This window comes from Haemaphysalis longicornis, unplaced genomic scaffold (genome assembly GCF_048455015.1).
Source record: "Haemaphysalis longicornis isolate Haplotype H1 unplaced genomic scaffold, Haemaphysalis longicornis Haplotype H1 scaffold_136, whole genome shotgun sequence".
Lineage (NCBI taxonomy): Eukaryota > Metazoa > Arthropoda > Arachnida > Ixodida > Ixodidae > Haemaphysalis > Haemaphysalis longicornis.
In genome coordinates this window covers 31,208-49,638 of record NW_027526241.1, presented here as the reverse complement: position 1 = coordinate 49,638, position 18,431 = coordinate 31,208, and the positions used below count along the sequence as shown (strand labels likewise).

At 50.1% G+C, this 18,431-nt stretch overlaps 2 protein-coding genes across 3 annotated transcripts in view; both read left to right on the top strand.

Annotated features, from left to right (window-relative positions):
• Positions 1-18,431, top strand: part of LOC144164728 (uncharacterized) — a 149,556-nt gene that overhangs the window by 124,644 nt on the left and 6,481 nt on the right. For both annotated transcript variants that reach the window (XM_077695022.1, XM_077695021.1), the window contains one exon: positions 6,836-6,943. In XM_077695022.1, the coding sequence (XP_077551148.1) occupies positions 6,836-6,943 (108 nt within the window). The remainder of the gene's footprint in view (positions 1-6,835; positions 6,944-18,431) is intronic.
• On the top strand, positions 9,315-10,685 carry LOC144164727 (uncharacterized). The gene has a single exon (XM_077695020.1). It carries the CDS (start codon positions 9,315-9,317, stop codon positions 10,683-10,685), a length of 1,371 nt encoding a protein of 456 aa, XP_077551146.1.

The window sequence follows — 18,431 nt, the reverse complement described above, 5'->3', positions numbered from 1 at the left end:
CCAAATCTGTTTTACCTTACATATCATAACCTGGAATCGTAATGCCTTCTGCCAAAGCCGACAGCCCCGATGACCTGGAATTTGTTTTGGTCTTCCATTTTCGCTGTTGTCCGTTGTTATACTCTGGGTGTTACCTTTGTTTGAAAGATCGCTGAATGCAGAAGCTGACGCCTAGCTTCGACCCTTCGCGCTCCGCACAGCACCAGCTTCGCAGTAATGGGGCGGCGCCGGCAATGTTTCTTATCAAAAATTATGCTTTAAATCACGCCTTGAGATAGTTTATGCGATTTTAGGTCTTTTGCCATGAAAAAAAGTTGCGCAAACGGGAGATCTGGTGCGGACAAGCACCGAAAGTCAACCGCGCGCAAAGAAAAAGCGGTGAGAGCGAGCCTGAGTGAAGCAGACGACAAATGCGAGAGTCCCTAATCCGACGTCACGGAGGCGCGCTTCGCAGTGCCGCCCGTGGTCGCGCTCAGCGCCAATACAGTTTACTGTACAAGAAGAATAAATGAACAATTTCCGTTTATAGGCATACTCGTCAAACGTGCAGCATCGAACCCCGCATTTTGACGTATATCGAAAAAACAGCCACACTGGCCGGTATCTGCACTTCAACTCCTTTTAATCCGCCTCACACAAGCGCTCTGCAGTGGCTTCTCTGATCCTACGAGGCCGGACTGTTCGCACAACAGCGGAAGACACGACGAACGACATTAAGAGAATGCGTTAAGATCTCTCGTGCTGCGGCTTACGCCTTTGTTGAATCCGTGGGAAGAAGGATAGTTCTGCAGACTGCGCTTATTATGAGGAGGAGGAGGACGGATGCCTTTAAAGGGGCCCTAAATAGGCTGCCAAATGTTACGATTTTGCGTGCGCAGTCACTGGAGTACTATCCAAGGAACGTCATGCCGCAAAAATTGTTTAAATGCGTTAATTATTAGCCGAGTTATCGCTCATTAAAAGGGGCCACCCATAAGGCCTGGGGCTCTCCTCCTCTAGTGGCTCCTCCGAAGCACTGTGGAAGCCGCGACGTCATCGACCCGGCGCGAGACCACCGAGAGAAACAGGGCAATCCATCACCCTCCTTGATGTACGCAGTCATTGGCTGCGCCAAGCCCTGCGCGCTTTTTTTTTTTTTTTAGCACTCGACGCGCGTGCTCCGCCCACCAGATTCCGGTTGCACGGTGAGCGCTGTCGCTGTGGTTCGCGTTCGCGGCGCCGCACTGGGCAGTGTCTCGTGCGTCATAGAGGCGCGTCAGAGCAGGAAAGAACTGCGTCAGAGCGCGCAAGTGTGGCGGCAAGGTATGGTTGGTGAGCCAGGAGAGAAAGTGAAATCTTTTTTTCGTGTTTGTGCGGCCCCTGCTTTACGCAGAGGTGTAATATTTGGTACACGTTGTCGTGAAGGGGTACTCTAGCGATTGCGCGATTGAAATGGCGACCTTCGGAAGCCTATTTAGGGCCCCTTTAATGATGAAGACAAGTCATCCTGGCAGCGGGCTTGGCTTGCTACTCCACATGAACATGAGAGGTGCGAAAGTGAAAGGAAGCGAAGACACAAAAACTCATAGAGACACAAAAAAATGCAAATAAGCACACAGAAACTGAGAGGCGCCGGATCACGCACGAGCATACGCTCCGTAGTAAATTGTCATTCCTCACATCCCTGGCACAAGGGAAGCTCCGGCTCGTGTTCTGCGTAGCTGTGATGTGCGCGTGGCCCACGTGCCATAGCTCAAGCTGCGACACACACTGAAACACGTAAATGATAAGCTTAAAAAAAAAAAGCCGCCCGCCCGCATCTTCCCACGGGGGGAACTCGAGTAAATGTGTCGCATAGGGGTGATTGTATTGCGTGAACGTTGCGTAATTGGGTAGTTTGTGGTTACCGTTCGGATGTGGGGAGGGTTTCGTCTTTATTATTCTTATTTAATGTTTCGTGATTTTGGGACACAGGAAGGACAGGGGAAGGTATTGTGGTCATTATTATTTCTTTTATTCGTTGGTGCTGTCGTTGTATTGAACGAAGAGAACGACAGCTTTATGGTCGCTAAAGTGGACTGTCAAGGGATCTTTGAGCAGCGGTCGTACGTTGGAGTAACTGGTGAAGACGAGGTCGATGCAACTACCGTGGATGGTGGTGGGTTGCTTGTTGTTGTTGTTGTTGTTGTTGTTGTTGTTGTTGGAGGTGGTGGAGACGCAGTGCAGGCCGTGGCGGATCCCCATGTACTCGACCAACCACTCGTCCTTGCGTATGTCAACGACGGAGCTCCGTGGTGGGACACGAGTAACGTGGATCGAGCATCAACCAAGGATCGCAATTGACTGAATTCCGAGCTCGCGCTCCGCCGCTTATATACACAGCGCGCGCAGTAGAGGGGGAGGAGTACAGGAGAGAGACGCGCATGCGCACACTTCCGTACACAAGCGCGCGACCTTTCCACGCCCCCTCCCCCCCCCCCCCCCGCGCCGTTATCACGCAGCTGGCACGCCGCAAGCACGCCGCTATCACGTGTACACCTGCCGCTGTTGCTGCTGAGCGCGACGGAGCGCACGGGGTAACTACTAAGAATGCACGCACACACGCGCGCTCCCTGCCGCACCGCCGCAGCTGTTGAGAGCGACGAGGCGCACGGGGTAGCTACGGCGCAGGCGCGCGCAGACGCGCTCCCCCGCACCGCCGCAGCTGTTGCTGAGAGCGAGGAGGGTACGGGGGAGAGACGCGCACCTGCGGAGTGAGCGTGTGGATGGCGCCGCTATCAACGACGGAGGACCAGGCGAGCCTAAGAAATGCTCCGCATTTAAAAAAACCTTTCCGGGAGTAGTAGTGTACCAGGTCCCCTTTGCATGCAAAGTGCAGTGCAACTTTGTGGGCACAGGCGAAACGGGCTGCATGCTTCGGACAGCGCCTGAAGCAGCACTGCTATGATGCACGAAGGAAGTAAGCGCCATCAAATGCCTTCGCCGAACATGCAGAGCTGGTGAGTCACGAGGTGGACTGGTGAAAAAATGCACGCATCATTGTTTAAAGACGATCGTTTTTCTTGCGCTACCTAAACGCAAAAAATGTGGTATGTCTGTTTGTGTCTATCTGTCTGTCTGTAGCGAATCAGAATGGGAAATAAGGGGCTCGTTGAATTAAGACATAAATAAGGGTTGGCAGTCAAGAATGCCACGGAAAGCAAAGGGGAGTATGTGGTAGAAAGAAAGTGGAGAAAAAAATCCCCGCCGGGTGGGATCCGAACGCACGACCTCCAGAATACATGCGTCTGGTGCGGTGACCGGCCGCTACCGGCGGGGCTGTTTTGCCTCCACTTTCTCGGGTATTTATGTTGAGGTAGTTTGTTTCCTGCGATTGGGGGTGGTAGCCAGCGCCACTCGGACTACTCGGGGTGAAAGGGACCTTCTTTTTAACCCCCGGGCCGCGACTTGAGTGTCTACGATATGTCGAGAGTGCACCAGCGTTGAACCCTCTTAAGCTAGCTATGGCACCAAGACTGCCAGAACAGAGGCCCTCGCTGTGCATGTAGCGAATCAGAATGGGAGATAAGGGGCTCGTTGAATTAAGACAGAAATAAGGGTTGGCAGTCAAAAATGCCACGGAAAGCAAAAGGGAGAATGTGGTAGGTCATTGGCGCTGACTACCACCCCCAAGAATTAAGGGGCAAGAAGGCAGCGGACTGGGTAAGGGAACAAGCGCGTGTTAGTGACATATTAGTAGAAATTAAGAAGAAGAAATGGACGTGGGCAGGGCATGTAATGCGAGGGCAAGATAACCATTGGTAATTAAGGGTAACAGAGTGGATCCCTAGAGAAGGCAAGCGTGGCAGGGGGCGGCGGAAAGTTATATGGGCCGATGAGATCAAGAAGCTTGCGGGGATAAATTGGTCGCAGTTAGCAGAGGACCGGGACAATTGGAGGTTAATGGGAGAGGCCTTTGCCCTGCAGTGGGCGTAGATAGGTTGATGATGATGAAGATTACCACCCCCCAGCGCAGGAAACAAACTACCTCAACATAAATACCGAGAAAGTGGAAGGGAAACAGCCCTGCCGGTAGCGTAGTGGTCATCGCACCAGACGCGTATCCTGGAAGTCGTGGGTTCGGATCCCACCCGGAGACCACTGAGGCTTTACTAGTGCGAAATCTATTTCGTGTGAGGGGTTCACTTCCGAAGGTACCCTAAGCTTAATAGAGGGTGGGTTCTCCAGCAGAATATATCAGAGCCCTCACTCAGTTCTGCAGGTAGCAGTGTAGGAACCGACAGTATTGTTGTTTGATCTAAGCCGCTCCCACTCCTCCTGGACAATAGCCCCCAGCACGTCCTCTTAGAGGGCACGGAGCTGTCGGCGGGCTGTTTCAATGACCTACCACATGCTCCCCTTTGCTCTCTGAGGCATTCTTAACTGCCATCACTTATTTATTTATTTATTTAAAATACCTTACAGGCCCCTGTTCAGGGCATTGAGTAAGGGGGGTAACAAAGGAAAAAGTTACAGATCAATCATCACAAAATCACGAGTTAAAAAAAACATCGGAACAACTTATGACAAGGTTCGCAATACACGTGCAAGTTCGAAAACGATAACAAGAAAAGGAAAAGTCAATATCATATCGCACACACGTAAACTGCGCACAAACATTATACTGAATGCTAACACGCTAGTAGGTAAACAGGAGAACAACCAAAGATACCCAAATATGCGCAGACGAATAGCACCAATCAGTTTCTGCAGTCTCGAGTATGCACAAGGGAGAGATAACAGGAAAAAACGCAGAACAATACTTGCGCACGTAAAGAGACATTGTCGGCATGAAATGTTCGTACTCAGGCACAAAGTGCGACACTGGCAAAAAAAAAAAGAAAGAAAGAAAAATAGAAAGCCCAAGCTAAGACAGATTGTTTTGATCTCCCAGCAGAGAAAAAAAAATTGGAGGAAAAAAAAAGGGATACAGGACACGGCAGAAAAAAAAATGCGAAAACAGCGGCAAGACCTTATTGTAAAAAGTGAGTGAGCAGTAATTGACGGAAAGTATTGTTGTCTGATACTGATGCGATGCTGTCTGGAAGATCATTCCACAAACGTATGGCGCGAGGGAGAGCAGATGAGTTGAACGAATCAGTTGAGCCATATAACCGCGTGAAACTGAGGTGATTATGCAACCTACGTGAAGTAACGGAAGGAACATCAAGGTGAAGTGGGGTTTGTCTATTGCTGTATACGTATTTGTGAAAGAGGCAGAGAAGGGAAATGTCGCGGCGAGTGCTGAGCGGTTGAAGTGAAAGGTTGTGCTTAATTTGAGTTACGCTGCTGTGGTAGTCATGATTGCGTGAAATGAAACGGGCCGCCCTATTCTGAATCGCTTCTAGCATATTAATTATGCGTGTATGTATGTATGTATGTATGTATGTATGTATGTATGTATGTATGTATGTGTGTGTGTATGTATGTATGTATGTATGTATGTATGCCCCTCGATTCAACAGCCCGGCCTAAATACAGCCGAAGAAAAGGCTCAAAGACGAACTATACATATGCAAGGTAGAACAAGTGATATGCATGGATCATAAATGTCGACACTATTCAATTCAAAGGATACTTCAGGCATATTTGAGGCAAAACATGAGTGCAAAAGCGAAAATACTATTGTACATTAATGCACTTTGTACAGGTTTTCCCTATTGCAAATGAAAATATTGGCTCCAATTCACGCTGTGAAGGTGGGTGGACTGCGAAGCTGTAGACAACACCCACAACGATTACCTATGCGACGTCACTTGAATTCTTACACGTGGCTCTACAAAGAGTGAATTCAGATACTCTGCGAGCCGGTACCTGGAATTCGTGCGGGCGCCGTCTCGAACGCAGCAGCGTCGACAGAAAGAATACGGATAAGAGCGTCTTTCTAAGGGTGAGGAGAAGGGCGGCGCGCGTGGCTATGGCTTCATCTCTTTCACTGCCTTTCAGCGGCGGCGATAAGCCGCCTTCGCCGCCGCTGAAAGCAGCGCGCTCCTGCCAGCCGTCAACATGTGAATTCTGCGGCCGCGCGCCACATCCACGTTCGAACTGCCCTGCACGAAACTCCGCCTGCAACTTCTGCAAAAAGAAAGGGCACGTTTCTGAAGTGTGCCGCGCTAAGAAGTCAAAACGCAAGCTCGGTTCTATTCAACTACACGCTGTCGGGACGCCCGCCGCGGCAAAGTTCGTCGACGAACTACACAGCGCAGTTCAAGGTCGATTCCGGAGCCGAGGTGTCCGCCGTTCCGAACGACTTCCCTGCGTTGCCGGCAAAGCTACGACTCTATCTGAGGGCTTTCCGCGGCTGGTTAAAAAAGCAAAAGAGAGCAGTTGTATATATATAACGTAACTAAATTATAGTCGCTGTCCCCGTGCATGCCGATGGTTTTGCTTCCTCAATTTATTTGTTGTTTAAGTGTGATATGTGCGTGTTGAATGAGTTCCATGTCGTGGTGCGCGCACAGCCGATCCACATTGCCACGCGTAGCATTCTACTGGTTTGTTATGCATGGCCAGTAAGTAAAAGCATGTAGCTAAGGGCATGTAGCGTGTTATTCACTAGGACTTTAATGCTGAAGGTATAGCGGTGCGCACTACCTGATTCAGTTAGTAAACTTACAAGTGCTACGTTTGCTACCTCCAGTTACTAAGTCCGTAGTGGATGATGTGACTGTAGTGGATGGTTTGTGTTCTGTTGGTAAATGCCACCACCTTTTTTTAGGAGTGCATAGGAATGGGATCAGGAAGTGCTGGCGACGAGACCCTGCGATTCTCGGAGGGGGAATGTGGCTCTGACGCCGTGTGCTGTTGTTGCATGCAGCTCACCAAGGAGGACGAGGAGAAGAGAAACCGGAGACGAGAGCGCAACAAGATCGCCGCCTCCAAGTGCCGCAACAGGAAGAAAGAGCGAACAGTGCGCCTCTGCGAGGTAACCACATGAAGCGTCCATCGCTTCTTTTCCAAACTGACGGTTTGAAGTTGTGGGATATGAGGGGTTCCTCGGGGACCTTGCCAGCACTCTGGGGTAGGCCACCACGCTAGCTCCCGGCGTGTCAACCGCGCGGGCTCCCATGCCTACGGCAGCCCAGCGAAGTTCGCCGATACGAGAACCCAGCAGGCAGCAGTGCCGAATCACAGCCGTATATTTGGGGAATACCAAAGCATGCGAGCACGAGGCTCGACGGTGTTCACGCCGTCCGGGTCGTGACCGCGAACGGGAGGCAGGCACTCACGGCGCGCGACAAACAAAGTTCCCACCTGAGATATACGTATCCGCACCGCCGCGATGTTCCGCCGAACCAGCCCCGACTGGGTCTTCCACGAGACTCTCCCCCCTCGTATCCCACAAAGTTGAGGCCTCAATTTTTATTTATCACAGAGCACACCGCGCCACGGGGCATTACAGAAGCGGAAGGGGAGGGGAGGGATATGCAGCAGTCACAACAATCATTTCACTATACACCATTTTCCTTGCTAGAGGTGGGCGCCGCCATTTGCTTTTTCTGACCCGACGCTAGCGCCGTCTATGAAGCGACCGCCGAAACCGCCGCGCTGGGCTGTTAAGTGCTCCGTTCTTTCCGTGCGTCTGCTCGGTACCCGTGCATTACGGAGTGAACCGTAGTGGTTTGGCGTTAAGTTAGTGGTTGCAGTGCTTGTGTGTGTGTGTTCTGTTTTGTTTTCATTATCGGCGGACGGATTTTAGGTCCTAATTTGCTGCCAGAACGGAAAATGCCGACCCCGGCTGTTGCGAGTAGCAGTAGCAGTGTGGTGGTGGTGCCGGTGGTGCTCCGCAGTTCCGCGATGTAAACGTACCGGTACGGCACCGACTGACATAGAAATCGATATCGGGGAGTAAATACGTGTTTTTAATGGCACAGTGCTTGTTATGTCCACCGATTAGTCATTTTTATGGAAGCGCGGACGTCGAATGCGGAGCGCGCACAGCATGTGTGGGTCACGCTAAACCGTGCTCGCGATGGACTTCCGACAAGGCGATTGCGACGTTGTTGACATTGCAATGAAATATAATCTCCCTTAACTAAACTTATGACGGTTACTGACGAAACGAAATTACCTGGGCGGAAAAATAATTACGACCGCACAACCAGTCAGATTACTATTCGAAGGTTGAGCACAAGGGTCGACGTTCGGGCGAGTTAATATTCGTTGATCATGATCGTGATCATGATTGACCTAACTCTGCGCAGCGCATGTGGCCTGTCGCTCGGAGCCCACCTTTGTGAAACCGCTGCTTACACCACAAATGTTTTGCGCAACCAGCAGTAACTGTTTTCTAATTGTAATACTTTAGATTCCGTGACAACGCAAAAGGATTAGAAGCTTTTCATTTGACCGCGTTGTGAACAGGTTGAGCTATTTTCCAAATGCAGTGTTCACGCGCATCTCGAGCTGCGTTTCCAGATTGGGCTGCCTGCTTATCCTGCTAGCGACCAGCTGTGTGTGATGGAGAAAATTATTCTTTCATATCGTTTGGCAATGTAATGCGTTAGCCTGAAAAAAAGTAAACAAAACAAACGCCGTGATTTTAAAGGTTAGATTAGATGAAAAGTGGATTGTTTAATGCCAATCGGCTGTAAAAACCAAACAATATATGGTATTTTAAATTGACTACAAGGAAACAGAAGTTATTGTAATGTATTGTATCGGCGCTCGCGAAAGATCCCCAGGTGGTCAAATTAAATTAACCCGGAGCCCTCCACTACGGCACGCCTCATCACCTATGAAGCGTCGGGGCGTTAAACACCATAATGAATCAATTATTCCATCAACCAATCAATCAATGCTGTATTGTAAAGGATAAAGTTCAGGGGGTTCCGTTCCCTGTCGCAGCTGTGCGTGTAATAAATGGATTTTGCTCCATCTGCTTGCCGTCCAAGTGCACCCAACAAACCCTGGAGTTGGCCGTTGGTACAAAGTCGTTGCGATTTATCAACGGCATCCACCGATATCTCAACTCGGTGTGCGCTGGGAAGCCATGCAGCAAAAAATTCCCCCGCATTTCCCCGAGGGGGATAATGTGAAAGTGCGAATGCACGGTTGTCGGCCCGCTTGCGGCGCTTGCGCTCGGCCCCCGCAGCCCACCGCCTCGCCGCCTTCTCTTCCATCTCTTCCATCGGGTTTGTAGTATCACGTGTACACCACGCAGTTATCAAGCCGCTATAACGCCGCTGAGTCGCCAACGCACGCCGCTGACGTAGTTTGAATGCGTTAAAGATATAAGGCGCGTTACTAACACTAATATCAGCAGAAGACGCCGTTCCGAACGGCTGTGTTTTTCTATGCTCTCTGCTGGGAACAGCGCATCGGCCTTGTGCCGAGGTTCTACTTCGTCCGGAAGTGAGATGGATAACTACAAGATCATTCTTCCCCGTCTCCCAACCGGTAATGTTGTCCTGAACACCGTTTTCCTGCATGCGGACTTGAAAGGCCGTCCATACCGTGCTCCTGACTTTAGGGATGCCCTGGCTCGCGTGATAAACCTTCGTGACGTAGTGTGCATTGGTCAATACCAAATGAGTCACGTGTGGATGCTTACTTGCGCCTCGAGCGCCGTGAAGCACAAGTTAGTTCAGCTTGAGCACATCACCGTCAAGGGACTCAAGTGTATGGTGTTTGACCCGGACACAAGGAACATCAAAATGAAGTTACTTTGGGTGCCACGTCACATGGAGAACCGTCGGATTACAGAAGCTCTTGAGCCATTTGGGACTACCCAATCCGTCGTCCGCGAAATGTGGCGGTGTCCAGGTATGGACCACATGGAAACTGGAGCTCGGGAAGTGTCCCTTATACTTAAGGACGGCGTCTCTGTCGCAGAGGTGCCGCATATGATGGACATTTATGGAAGCCAGTGCCTTGTTCTGATTCCTGGTCGGCCACCTCTTTGTCTGCGTTGCAGCAGGATTGGACATGTGCGGAGACAATGCCGAACACCCCGGTGCAGCGAGTGTAGGCGATATGGTCACACCGCTGAGAGATGCGTCATGACGTACGCTGACAAGCTCCGCCAAGGTCAGGAACCATCGACCGATGAGGACCTCTCCGCCCATGTAATGGACGTCACGGAGGTCGTTGATGCGACAGGGGAGATTAGCCAGTCGATGCTGTCGGAAAACATGACGGCTGTGCCCACGGCTCCTTCAGCAGGAGAAAACAAGGATATGTGTCCACCTCCAGTGTCCCCAGATCGTGAGCAAGATGGGGGCTCCCATCACAGCCAGTCTAAGGCAACGTCGTGCGACCAGCAGCAGGAAGAGCAAATGGACACGCATATACTGCCTCCAAATGACGCGGTGGGTGACGACCACACTGTAGTGCCCCTTCCGGCAAGCGATAGCGATCGCAGCGACATGTCTTCTGGGGATATCGACGATGGCGATGTTTCATACCCATCGTGGGCGGATGCCTCGGTACTGCCTGAGGACGTTTCGAGTGCCAGCAGTGGACCGATAAAAAGACCAGCTCCAGCTGACAGCGAAAACAAAGCATCCAGTGCCGGCAAAAAGCAGGCGTCCACTGTTTTGGACCATGCCGACACGGCCACCGGGGTTAGTGGAGGCGTGCCGCTGGCCGGCTCCAAGAAGCAAGTTAAGCCTCAATTGTCCAAGGCCAGCCGCAAGGGTGGTTCAGCTGGAGGAAGAATTACGTAAGCTGCTCCAACGGGATGGCAAGTGTCACGGCATTGCACGCTGCCACACTTAATGTGCGAGTACTCAGGAACAGGAGAAGACAGTATCAGCTCTTACGTCTCCTAAAACGGATGGACGTAAGCATCGCCGCTATTCAGGAGACAAAGCTTTGTGGTGATGAGGACACAGCGGCTGCATTAGAGCCCTTTTTGGAACATTATAATGCGTGCGTCACTCATTCCTCAGGCTTGTCTGGCGGATGTTTCCTCTGCATCAGCAAGCAAGTAGGATTTTCTTGTCTCTCCTGCACTGTAGATACTTCAGGGCGTTTGATTTGCTGTGACCTTGTTCTTGGGGGTGTTGAATGGACAGACATTTCTTTCTTTTCTTAAAAGATGAATACAAAGAAAAACATCATAATACGCACATACGCCCCATTTCAAGGTTGGATTTATGCGAAATGGATAACCTGTTTTCTACAACTGTGTTGAAGTATAAAATTTTTGTTAAAAGGTTAATTTATTCCGAAATAAAATTGTTGAAAAGGTGCATCCAAAATGAATGAGTTTTCTGCTCTAATAAAAGTCGATATTTCCTGGAAAAATGTAAATGTATTACCTGTTTAAAAAAATATCTATGATTGTTTATTCAAGACTGTTATTGAAAGCACGTTTGTGAAAGTTTGCGACAACATGTACAAGACTGGCTATACAGTTGTCGAGGGGGACGGTCAAAAAGGCTACAGGAAAAAAAAAAAAAAAAAAAAGCCTGACAAGGTGACGTCCCCCTCCCCCCCCCCCCACGTGTTGGCGCGACTCTGCGGGAAATGGCACGTACTTTGTGACAATAAAAATTAACAAAATAATGCACACAACTAACACATAGAAAACCAGCTTTCAGTTTACAGAAAGACAATAATTACAATGACAATTCCACTAGGAAAAAAACATACACATCAGCTCTCGGATTTCAGGAAACAATGAGTAGAATTCAAGAATTCACAGCAAGAAAGAACAAAAAAAAGACAGTTCTCAGTTTTCATAAACAAACAATAATACAGTAAAAAGATTTCATACAGCGGAAAAAAAAATACCTCAAAGTTTCTAAAAGAAACAAAAGTTGAAATACACGTTTTTTACTGCAATTCCAAAAGGTACATGTCTAATTTCCTCTTAAATCCTTGTTCAGATTTAGCATCTTGTGCCATGGTTAAAATTGCGGGGTGACTGTTTAAAATGTTAGGAATCTGGTAGCTCAATTTCTGGTGCCCGTAGTTTGTGCGAGTTTTTGGCTTTGTATATATTACCTGCCTAAACCCATATTCATGTGTTCGTGACGTGTATTTTCTGTAAAAGTCATTAGAGTCTGTCTTTATCTGGTGATAAATAGTTAAAGAGAGTTTTTTATTTAGAATGTTCATAATTGTCAATACCCGATGTTTCTTAAATAATGGAGAACTGTGGCTGAAGTAGGGTGCATTTTCAATTATGCGTAAGACTTTTTTTTGGAGCCGGTATAGGTTTTCTATGTTTGTTTTCCCTGTTGAACCCCACACTAGAAGGCAGTAGTTAAGGCGAGAATGTACTAGACTGTAGTACAGTTGCCTTTTTAACCAAGCTGGTAGTAAATATTTCATCTTATAAATAATACCAATGCACCGGGATATATCCGTTCTAAGTTTGTCAATATGTGGAGACCAACTCAAATTTTCATTGAACACAATGCCAAGAAATTTGTGTGAAGTAACTTGTTCAATACATTCGCCTCTGAAATTGAGGAGAACCTGTTGCCCTAAACGTTTGTTGTAAGCTCGAAAAATCATATATTTTGTTTTTCTTGTGTTTAAATTCAGTTTATTTGTATTCAGCCAAATTGACAAATTTTCAAGCCATAAATTTGTTTGTCTTTCTAGCAGAGCCAGGTCTCTGCCAGAAAAAAAGACGTTTGTATCATCTGCATACAGTATTATATCCGGGGTGAAAGGCAAGTTAACAATGTCATTTATATATAATAAAAATAATAGCGGGCCGAGAATAGATCCTTGTGGAACACCGTACTTAATTTGTCCAAAGTTGGACCTGGCGTGACTAATTTCTGTGTATTGAAGGCGATTATGTAAGTAACTCTTGATTAGACTGAGACAGGTTCCCCTGATTCCGTATGTCTCAAGTTTCTGAAACAAAATATCGTGTTTAATAGAATCGAAAGCCTTTTTAAAATCTAGAAACACTCCTATAGTAAATAATTTTTGTTCAATGTTATCAATAATTTTATCTTTTATATTTAGTATTGCCATTTCAGTTGATTTTTGTTTTTGGAAGCCATACTGTTGTTCGGCGATGATATGGTTAGTTTTACAGAAGCTTAAGATTCGAGTATTGATTACCTGTTCTATTACTTTTGAAAAAATGGGTAGAACTGAAATCGGTCGGTAATTGTTCATATCATTTGGATCCCCACTTTTGAAAATTACGGAAACTTTGGCAATTTTCAAAACATCAGGAAAATCACCAGAATTGAGAATCAGGTTGCATATATGTGAAAGTGGCTGACATATATATTGCGCGACTGCTTTTATCGGCTGTATTTTAAATTCATCAATCCCACATGCCCGGCTGTTGTTTAGTTTTTTAATTAAGCTCAGAATTTCTGATTCCGTAACGGGAAACAAAAATATTGAACCTGCAGTACTAGATGGAATACAATGTTTTTTACTAGGACTAGCTGTGTGTGTGACCGTAGCAGCACCCGATTGTAAAAAATGATTGTTAAACTTATCTGCAAGCAAACTTCCCGTGCATTGCTCTCCGTCAATAATAATCTCGGAAATAACTCGTCTCTCGCCTTTCGCCATGAGGTTATTAATACTGTTCCAGATTTTCCTGGGGTCGTTATAAATGGCTGCAAATTTATTTTCAAAGTATGCATTACGCGCGTTTTTAATATCTGAATATAATTTGTTCCGCACTTTTTTAAACTGAGTAAAAACATCATGATTTCTAGTTTTTATAAACGAAGCAAACAGTTTATTTTTTTCTTTGATTCTCTTAAGGATACTGCAGTCAATCCATGGTTTCCTTATTTTTTTGTTTCTCTTTAACTCTACATTTGGAAATGCTAAGTTATAATTGTAACGAATTTTGTCTGCGAACATGTTGTAAGCATCTTCAGGATTGGTTGCAAGCAAGACTGGGTCCCATTCGGTCACGGCCATTAATCTCTGAAATATCGTAATATTATTATCATTTATTAATCTTTGCATAGTGGGTGTATTTGTTGCAGTTTGTTTGTATCGACTTGAAAATGGTGTGAAAAAAAGGAAGATTGGCATATGATCACTAACATCTGAAATTATTACACCTGCTTGCAAACTGCTTGTTTCGTAGTTCGTGAAACATAAATCAATCAATGTCTGAGATACCGCTGTCACTCGCGTCGCGATATCAATGACGTTTTCATACCCACAGGGAAGAAAGATGTCCAGCAGATTTTGTGAAGAAGAGTCTCGGGATAATAAATCGACATTAAAATCCCCAGTTACGATTACCGGCGTACGGAGAGATTCGCAGTATTGCAAAACATTTTCTAAGAATTCCAAAAACACAGTCAATGTACCAGAAGGGGGTCTGTACACAACCAAAAATATAGTGTTCAAACATTTGATCATGATAGATTCGTAGTGAGGATTAACAGTAGAAAATTCTCTGACAATAGTAAAATGTACATTTGCTTTGACGTAAATGGCTACGCCCCCTCCCCTCATATTGCTCCGACACATTGATGCACATCTGTACCCGGTAAAGTGCACAGTATCCCAATCATCTAAAAACCAAGTCTCAGTAAAAGCTAACAGATCGAAATTATGATTAAGCTCTTGAAGGAGCATATCAACAGAATCCTTTTTATTTTTTAGGCTTTGAGCATTCAAGTGAAACAAGGAAGACTGCTGTTTGTGACGTATCGCGTAACAGCGATTGAAAGAATCAGGATCAAGATAACTGTTTTGCACCGGACAACTAGACATTAGAAAGGTTTCTGCACTGTCTAAAACCGATAACGAGTTACGTGCTCATGTTATTTTTGCAAGATCCGCCAGCTCTCTTATTCTGATTATCCGATCCCGAGGGCCGCGACGGACAAACAATTTTCCGCTTCTGTGCCAGGCGAATTGGTATTCCTTTTCCTCATCCTTCGCCTTCATCTCCAAGAACAGCTTCTTATTTTGTGCGGTCAGATTTTCGTTGAAGAAAATCGTAGACTTTTCTTGTCTTAGTTGTGCTTTCTTTCCTAGCCATGCTTCTTTCGTTACACGCGACGAAAATCGTACGAGGACCGTGGGCATCTTGCTCCCTCCGTTTTTGTCAGATTTCGAAGGCAGTCGGTGGACGGCCTCTAGATCAGTTTCAGAAAGTTGGGGTAGCTCGAGATGAGTTGCCAAGGTGTTAAGCTTCTCCAGAAGGTTTTCATCGCTATGTTGGGGAAGGCCATGTATTTCTAAATTTTGTCGCCTACTGTACTGCTCCAGATCGTTGATCTCTTTTTTCAGAGATGCAACATCTTCGGTCTTACTCTTTTCTTCTAGCCTTACGACGCGTTTTTTTAGCCCTGCTATTTCCGCGGTTTGCTGCTTCATTTCAGCGAGAACTTCATCGTATTTGCTAGACATCTCTTTCATTGAAGCTTCAATGGCGTCAACCGTTGACTTAATGCCCGCGAAGGCATCGACTTGGGATTTCATTGTGAGCAGTAAAGAAAGCTTGCGGTTAATTTCTGCGATTTCGTCTGCGAGATGCGTTGCTGCGGCTTCAGCCGGTTTGCTATCTTTCTGACCATTTTTGGCGTTGGCGCATGCTCCGCACCTCCAAGATTCCTTCGCGGTCTTGTTTTTTTTTCGGTACGACTTGTCCGTTACTCCGGAGCAAGTGCCAATGTGGAAACTATTTTTACAGATAGCACAAGTCAAATAGAATTCGTCATCATCAAATAATTCACTGCATAAATGACATGCGTCCGACATCGCGCCAAGGCTCGCTCAGCAGCAGCGACAACCAAACCTTCAAAAACCAACCTGCAACATCAGGAGCGATGCTTAGGTTGCAGCGTGACCATGCGTTGCCACTGCCGCTGAGCGAGTGCTCCAGGGCGACGAAGCGCAGAGTCCTTTGGCCTGTGGGCCTGTTCCAACGGCCGCACAGGGACCGCTGCAGAGGTGCGAGGCGACGACCGCGCTGGAAGCGCGCACAGACAAGCGGGCACACAGACACACGCTCGGGGGGCGCCGCGACGGTGAAATTCAAATGCGGGCCTGTTCCAACGGCCGAGTAGAAACAGGGACCGCTGCAGAGGTGCGAGGCGACGACCGCGCAGGAGCGCGCACCGACAAGCGCGCACACAGACACACGCTCGGGGGGCGCCGCGACGGTGAAATTCAAATGCGGGCCTGTTCCAACGGCCGAGTAGAAACAGGGACCGCTGCAGAGGTGCGAGGCGACGACCGCGCAGGAGCGCGCACCGACAAGCGCGCACACAGACACACGCTCGGGGGGCGCCGCGACGGTGAAATTCAAATGCGGGCCTGTTCCAACGGCCGAGTAGAGACAGGGACCGCTGCAGAGGTGCGAGGCGACGACCGCGCAGGAGCGCGCACCGACAAGCGCGCACACAGACACACGCTCGGGGGGCGCCGCGACGGTGAAATTCAAATGCGGGCCTGTTCCAACGGCCGAGTAGAGACAGGGACCGCTGCAGAGGTGCGAGGCGACGACCGCGCAGGAGCGCGCACCGACAAGCGCGCACACAGACACACGCTCGGGGGGCGCCGCGACGGTGAAATTCAAATGCGGGCCTGTTCCAACGGCCGAGTAGAGACAGGGACCGCTGCAGAGGTGCGAGGCGACGACCGCGCAGGAGCGCGCACCGACAAGCGCGCACACAGACACACGCTCGGGGGGCGCCGCGACGGTGAAATTCAAATGCGGGCCTGTTCCAACGGCCGAGTAGAAACAGGGACCGCTGCAGAGGTGCGAGGCGACGACCGCGCAGGAGCGCGCACCGACAAGCGCGCACACAGACACACGCTCGGGGGGCGCCGCGACGGTGAAATTCAAATGCGGGCCTGTTCCAACGGCCGAGTAGAAACAGGGACCGCTGCAGAGGTGCGAGGCGACGACCGCGCAGGAGCGCGCACCGACAAGCGCGCACACAGACACACGCTCGGGGGGCGCCGCGACGGTGAAATTCAAATGCGGGCCTGTTCCAACGGCCGAGTAGAAACAGGGACCGCTGCAGAGGTGCGAGGCGACGACCGCGCAGGAGCGCGCACCGACAAGCGCGCACACAGACACACGCTCGGGGGGCGCCGCGACGGTGAAATTCAAATGCGGGCCTGTTCCAACGGCCGAGTAGAGACAGGGACCGCTGCAGAGGTGCGAGGCGACGACCGCGCAGGAGCGCGCACCGACAAGCGCGCACACAGACACACGCTCGGGGGGCGCCGCGACGGTGAAATTCAAATGCGGGCCTGTTCCAACGGCCGAGTAGAGACAGGGACCGCTGCAGAGGTGCGAGGCGACGACCGCGCAGGAGCGCGCACCGACAAGCGCGCACACAGACACACGCTCGGGGGGCGCCGCGACGGTGAAATTCAAATGCGGGCCTGTTCCAACGGCCGAGTAGAAACAGGGACCGCTGCAGAGGTGCGAGGCGACGACCGCGCAGGAGCGCGCACCGACAAGCGCGCACACAGACACACGCTCGGGGGGCGCCGCGACGGTGAAATTCAAATGCGGGCCTGTTCCAACGGCCGAGTAGAGACAGGGACCGCTGCAGAGGTGCGAGGCGACGACCGCGCAGGAGCGCGCACCGACAAGCGCGCACACAGACACACGCTCGGGGGGCGCCGCGACGGTGAAATTCAAATGCGGGCCTGTTCCAACGGCCGAGTAGAAACAGGGACCGCTGCAGAGGTGCGAGGCGACGACCGCGCAGGAGCGCGCACCGACAAGCGCGCACACAGACACACGCTCGGGGGGCGCCGCGACGGTGAAATTCAAATGCGGGCCTGTTCCAACGGCCGAGTAGAGACAGGGACCGCTGCAGAGGTGCGAGGCGACGACCGCGCAGGAGCGCGCACCGACAAGCGCGCACACAGACACACGCTCGGGGGGCGCCGCGACGGTGAAATTCAAATGCGGGCCTGTTCCAACGGCCGAGTAGAGACAGGGACCGCTGCAGAGGTGCGAGGCGACGACCGCGCAGGAGCGCGCACCGACAAGCGCGCACACAGACACACGCTCGGGGGGCGCCGCGACGGTGAAATTCAAATGCGGGCCTGTTCCAACGGCCGAGTAGAAACAGGGACCGCTGCAGAGGTGCGAGGCGACGACCGCGCAGGAGCGCGCACCGACAAGCGCGCACACAGACACACGCTCGGGGGGCGCCGCGACGGTGAAATTCAAATGCGGGCCTGTTCCAACGGCCGAGTAGAAACAGGGACCGCTGCAGAGGTGCGAGGCGACGACCGCGCAGGAGCGCGCACCGACAAGCGCGCACACAGACACACGCTCGGGGGGCGCCGCGACGGTGAAATTCAAATGCGGGCCTGTTCCAACGGCCGAGTAGAAACAGGGACCGCTGCAGAGGTGCGAGGCGACGACCGCGCAGGAGCGCGCACCGACAAGCGCGCACACAGACACACGCTCGGGGGGCGCCGCGACGGTGAAATTCAAATGCGGGCCTGTTCCAACGGCCGAGTAGAGACAGGGACCG

Bases quoted from the DNA above. Each gene is read 5' to 3' on its own strand.
- LOC144164727 (XM_077695020.1), top strand. From the start codon at position 9,315: ATGCTCTCTGCTGGGAACAGCGCATCGGCCTTGTGCCGAGGTTCTACT.